Below are 6000 nucleotides of genomic sequence, written 5' to 3'. Positions count from 1 at the left end.
CTAATTCACAAAATTAAATGAGTTGGCAGTAACAAGAAGCACACTTGAGTATCATGTGTGAAGGGTACATAGGCAGGCACTCTAGAGACAAGTACCAAAACTCATGTTAACAACTCTTCACACGCATTCAATAGTTTCTTTTTCAGGAATAATTCATATACATCCCACTTCTTGTGGGAAAGGGTGTAAGTTATGGTAATGTGCCCAAAACCCACAGCCCAATCCTCTACACAGCATTGTCTGTGGCCCCCAAGCCCCAGTCTGCTAGTACCCACAGATTACTCATTAGTCTTTAATTGCTGAGTCAGAGCCCACTACCAGCTCACAAGCTGGTCTCAGGTGGGTCACAATAAAATAAATGAGCATCAGCAGTATTACCCCCATATATCTATGGTGAAAAGAAAAATCCCTGCCTGCTTGTTTCGGTTAAAGATGGGTCCCATGTCAGAAAAGGTTGAAAGCTACCGTAACCTATGTTTACAGCTGTAAATATGGGTTTTGAAAAAGCAAAAGAAAGCCCAGAGATATTCAGGCGGTTTAATTATTTGTCCCAATCCCAAATTCCACACTTGTGCAACGTGATCAAGGTAAACATATGTCTGGAAGTCACCCAGCCTATAAAACACCTCTCTGCTGGCTCTCCTCCTTGTTTAACAGGTATTCTTTAACAAATGTATAAAACTGTGTCACAGCCTGAGGCCATCAAAGCACAACAAACAATGAATACAATTCCTACAAACACTTTTTAAAAAAATCTTAATATATAAAATTAATATTCCATAAAGAGCTGGGTCACTCCTCAAGGAAAGACTTCTTAAACCAAAACATTCAGTTGGCAACTAGCCATCAAGATACTTAGGTGCCTGTCTAATTTCAGCTGATAATTGATTCCAGATTGCTGGTTTCTAGTACAATCTAAGCACGTGTTACTCTCAGTGGTGACCCATCTGAGGAGCACATGTACCCTTAAGTAACCTGGTCCCAAGCTGTTGAGGGGTTAAGTCCAGACCAGTTGCACTACTTCTACCCCTGCCACTGACAACTGTGCTGTTGAATGAGTTGGGATTTACCAGGGGAATTGAAAGAGGCTGTGTGCACATGCATAAACACTACCATTCTGAACAGAAACCACAAGAGTCAGCAGAGAGAAATTTATTAAACTCATTCCATACCAGTTCACAACAGTTTTGGCAAACAAGACAGGCACACGAACAGGACAGGCTCGCACGGATGCTATGAGCCTGCAGTAATATTCATTCCACAAAGTACAGAGGCTTAGAAGGAGCTGGGGCATGTAGCTTGGACAAAAACATATAACTTTACTTGTCAGTTCTCAAGGATGAAAGCTGCCCAGCCAAATGACAAGCACACACACCATGTGGAAATGATAATCAAAACTGGAGCTGTGGACAGTCTGTTCACGCACATGACATGTTAGTGTATCCGGTGGTGGTGGGGACATTAAGCTCTACACCACGGGTGAGGGACCCCACAGCCCTCCAGATGTTATTGAACTACAACTCCCATTCTTCCCAACAACTGGCCACCCTGGCTAAGGATCATGGAAGTTGGAGTTCAACAACATCCTGAGGGTCCACCTATTCCCCCCTCCTACTATAAAAAGTTTCATTTTTCCAGATACTGGCAGGTCAAGGAATGTACAAGGAGTGAAGGAATTAGGGGAGCAGAGGGAGAGAAGAGACAGGTGTTTAAAAAATTCAGGTGATACAGGAGAGAGTAAGATCAGAATGCTGTGAAAACTGCGCCCTTTCAAGAATTCAGATGCTGCTCCTTTGCAAGGACAGTTGCACAGACCCTGCTCTTTTGCTCCTCCCTGTCAGGCTGGGGGAGCCACAAGTCAAACTAGGCCACATATGGGAAACTGAGCAGGAGCCCTTCCGAGGGAGCCAGCCTGAGTTCCCGTACACTCAGCTGTTTCTTCTCCTCCGTGGGCTGCGTGCTGAGCTCCACTGTGACTTGGTCTGGGAGGGGAGGGGACGTCACTATGGAGATGGTCTGGTCCCTGGGAGCAAAGTTGAGGACCACTAGGTAGCGCTTGTTCTGGTCCCAGACCCGCAGGTAGGCAAAGACACTCGGGTTGCTGGTTTCAGCCTCTGTGTATTCGCCGTGAAGGAGGGAGCGCTCCTTCCCCCGCAGCTCGCTCAGCTGCTTGAAGAACGACAAGACCGAAGCCGGGTCACTGTTCTGTGACTGCAGGGATTGTGCAGAAGGGGTAGGGAAAGAAAGAGAGAGAGGAGAGAGACAAGGGGAAAGTTATTCATTAACCACTTCTAGCTTCACCGGCATTAAAAATCTAAAAACTGCTTAGCGATTAAGGCTGCATACACACTATAAACTTAAAGTGCAAGCAAACAGAAATCCTGGGAACTGCAGTTTGCTAGGGGTACTGCTGGGAATTGTAGCTCTGTGTGCGTTAAACTACAGTTCCCAGGATTATTGCAGGGAGGAAGGTGAATGCGCTTTAAATGTATGGTTTGTATGCAGCCTAAACTTCTGCCTACCAGACACTGGGGGCAAGCAGCAAGGGAAAGCTCTCCCGCTCGATGGTGCCTGCAAGGGAGGCCTTTCAGGCAGAAGTCTAGGGCCCCAATTCAGCAGAATGAGCAAGAAGGAGCCCCAAACGCAGCAGGACCAGATTTTCCCTGTTTTGAGGTAAGTGAAGGCATGGCCAGACATCAGCACCAGAGGCCCTCCATGCTGGACCGTTAAGTCCAGAGTCTAAAAATGACCTAACTGGCACCAGTGGTCTATACTACACGGGGCTTGGCTCCTGAGTTATCTGGCTGGACTTTGTCTGGAGAAGAATGGGAACAGAGGAGACTGCCTTGCACCCAGGTTCAACCCCCAGTCCCTGCAGCAGGGCTGGGAATGCCACATGCCTCGAAACCTGGAGAGCTGCTGCCAGTCAGTGTGGGCAATACAAAGCCAGATAGACCAATGACCTGACTCAGTGCAAGGCAGTCTTTCTGATGTTCCTATGACAAGAGGGGGCTGTTGCCTTCATGCCCTGCTGGTGAGCTTCATGGGAGCATCCGGCTGACCACAGTTAGAAGCAGGATGCTAAGCTAGATGGAGTTTTGGTTGGCATTAAGCTGAGTATTTTGGGGATATATTTATTTGTGACATGCTGGCATGTGTCCCCATATAATTTGCAAATTACTGGCAAGAGCCACTCACATTTCTCCCATCACTTCTGAAACTCACCTGTACAGTGACATTGCTGGCTGCTGTGTTAACCTGCTGCTGATTTGCTTTTGAGAAGCCAAAGTTTGCTGAATTATCCCACTGCATACGAATGACACTGGAGGCTGCAGGCTGGAGGGAGAAAAGAACTTACTATTAGCATGGGTGCAACTTGGGGGGGGGTCAGAAAAAGACAAGACCCATCACACACGACCCATTGCAGCACCTTAAAAACCACCACCACCAGTGTTTTGCAGGAAGAAATCTGAATTTCCAAGTCCAATAAACCACAATGCAAATATAAGTAACATTTTTGTCCATTAAATTCGCCCAGATTCCATGCTGCCCCCGGAGGCTTGAAACATTATAAAAACACAGGAGTTTGCATTTCTGCATGTGATGCGGGATGGAATATGATGGCTATGTTCTCCATCCATTGTGAAAGGCAGTATCTGTGAATCAACCCTGGGGAGAGTATTACAGCTGCGCTCAGGCACTGCTTGAGACCTTTCCATAAGAGCATCTGGTTGGGCTGCTTAAGAAGAGAATGCTAGACCAGGTGGGATTTTGGCATGATCCAGCGGGGTTCTTCTTATGTGGTGGGGAGGATACCACTGGGCCAGATCTGATCCCCTAAGACAGGGGGAATCTGTGCCCCATAGATTACAACTCCCAAGATCCCTGACCATCAGCCAAGCTGACCAGGGCTGGTGGGAACAGGACCCTTATCTCTGATTTACCCTTCTGTAAGTGCATTTAATATGTGATCCCTGATTAGCTGAGACATCTGTCCAGAACAGAAGGCGAACCCTGTGGCCTTCCACATGCTGGACTGTAACTCACGCCCTCCCTGACCATCAGCCCTGCTGTTTGGGGCTGATGAGAGCTGGGTGTTCAGCAACATCTGAAGGACCACAGTTCCCCATCCCTGCCCTGGCAGCTCCAGCACATTACAGACTCAGGATCTGCTCCCTGCACCCAGAGCAAGCCTTAAAATGGTCCAACAAATAGATATTGCTGCTTGAGCATCCGCCCACAGAGCAGCTGGCTGTTGTTTGTGCACCTCCTGCTAGGAACCATGGGAACTCCAGAAACAACAGGCCCCTTCGCAATGCATTTGTTGTGCTGCCAAGATTTTTGTTTTCATAAAGTGAAAACTACAATCCTTTGGCAAGAACTGGGTTATGCAGCAGAAGGGCCAAGGAATGCCTCTCCTGCATGTCTGTGGGGGGCATTGAAGCTCCTGGCACCTTTCAATGCTCCCCCCACAACAAGCACTTACTCTGGTTTCTCTCCAGTCTTCAAAAACAGTGTGCCCACATTTACATGCCTATGGCTGATGAAAAGGCAGATGCCTTTCCACTGGGCTGCCTTGTAAAGAATCAGACCATTGGCCCATCTAGCTTCCTGAAACCACCAGAAAGAAGAACCAAAAACTTGCCTCCGCTGCTGTATCTCCTCAGCCTCATTGACCCTTCCTGCTCCCACGCACCCTTTACAAAACAACAGACCAAACAGACCTTGCTGCCTGAAGCAAAGGACATGCAGGTTCCTTGCACAGACTAGTGCTTGCATCTTACTTAGAACTACAAGGTGTTGCCTTATACAGAGTCTAACTGTTGGGTCCATTGAGTTCAGTATCATCTACAACGACTGGCAGCAGCTCTCCAGGGTTTCAGGTGGGGGGAAATTGCCAGCCCGACGCAGAGAACTGAACCTGCCTGCGAAGTACACACTCTACCCCACCATACCTGCCCCTCCACCCGTCAGCAAAGCACCCAGACCCTGACGTTGCACCCCTACCTGTCCCGGCAGGTCCCGTAGCCCGATCTCATCTCCGTAGTCCGTGAAGGGAGTCCCTGGCAGCGTGTAGAGCAGCAGGTGGAAGAGGCGAAGGAGAGGCTCGCCCATTGGAGAAGCCAATTGGCCAATGTCAGGTCTTCCCACCTGCAGGAGGAGGACAGACAGTCAGCATCCAATCAAGCTTGGGTTAGAATGGCGCCATTGGAGCAGCAGCAGCTGTGTGGTCTATGCATGCAAATGTCCCTCCTTCCTCTGCCTGCTCACCTTCAATTCCCCCGTGGTGCCCTTGCATTTAACTCACACGATTTCAACCATACGTGGCTGAAGGGCTGATGGTTGAAATTCCGCAAGGCAAATGCAAGCAGGCAACTTAAAAACTCTTTTTTCCATTGGGTTTTCCCAACAGGGGCCAGCCACATTTCCCCCCCCCTCTCTTTCTCTCTCTCTCTCTCCCTCTCTCACACACATACACCCCCCTTCATCCAGGCCTGTGCAGAGCTTGTCTGAGGCCTGGGGATGGGAGTTTCGTGATAATAACACTGTAAACTCAAACAAAAAAGCAGCCACTCCCTGGCAGGGGCCCCCAGCCAGCTTAGCCCTTTGAGGGCTGGGGCAAGTGTACCCAGCTGCCCCCACCATCTGCACAAGACTGCTTCCAACCACACACAGGCCACAAACAGCGGCCAACCACTCCCCTTGCTCTCTTTCACCCACAAACATACACATATGCAGATGCAACCACAGAGTTGCCACTCACACTCCAACTGGGCCACTTGTCTCCAGCTTCTTGGATGTACTGGCGTATCATCTTGGCGGCTGCTTCCCCTCGTGTGCTGTCTTCTTGGCCGCCTTTCACCAGCCCCAGGAGGTACGGGCTGCTCAGCAGATCCACGCCTGTGGTCTCGTTGAGGAGGGAGAAGATGCCCTCGGCATCCTGCCTGTGTGTCACTGCAATGAGCACCCTGAAAGGAGGAGCAGAGAGAGAGATGGAGA

At 49.3% G+C, this 6000-nt stretch overlaps 1 protein-coding gene across 5 annotated transcripts in view; it reads right to left on the bottom strand.

The window, feature by feature from the left end:
• Nucleotides 1-1137: 1137 nt before the first annotated feature.
• The window catches only part of SLC3A2 (solute carrier family 3 member 2), a 25554-nt gene continuing 20691 nt past the window's right edge, over nucleotides 1138-6000 (bottom strand). For all 5 annotated transcript variants that reach the window (XM_083591232.1, XM_083591234.1, XM_083591235.1 and 2 more), the window contains 4 exons: nucleotides 5765-5969; nucleotides 5008-5151; nucleotides 3226-3336; nucleotides 1138-2211 (listed from right to left, as the gene is read on the bottom strand). In XM_083591232.1, the coding sequence (XP_083447358.1) occupies nucleotides 1864-2211; nucleotides 3226-3336; nucleotides 5008-5151; nucleotides 5765-5969 (808 nt within the window). In that variant the 3' untranslated portion in view covers nucleotides 1138-1863. The remainder of the gene's footprint in view (nucleotides 2212-3225; nucleotides 3337-5007; nucleotides 5152-5764; nucleotides 5970-6000) is intronic.

This window comes from Podarcis filfolensis, assembly GCF_964270895.1.
Source record: "Podarcis filfolensis genome assembly, chromosome: 16".
NCBI classification, from domain to species: Eukaryota; Metazoa; Chordata; class Lepidosauria; order Squamata; family Lacertidae; genus Podarcis; species Podarcis filfolensis.
Note: the sequence above shows the minus strand (reverse complement) of the source record. Positions and strands in the feature narration are given on the sequence as shown.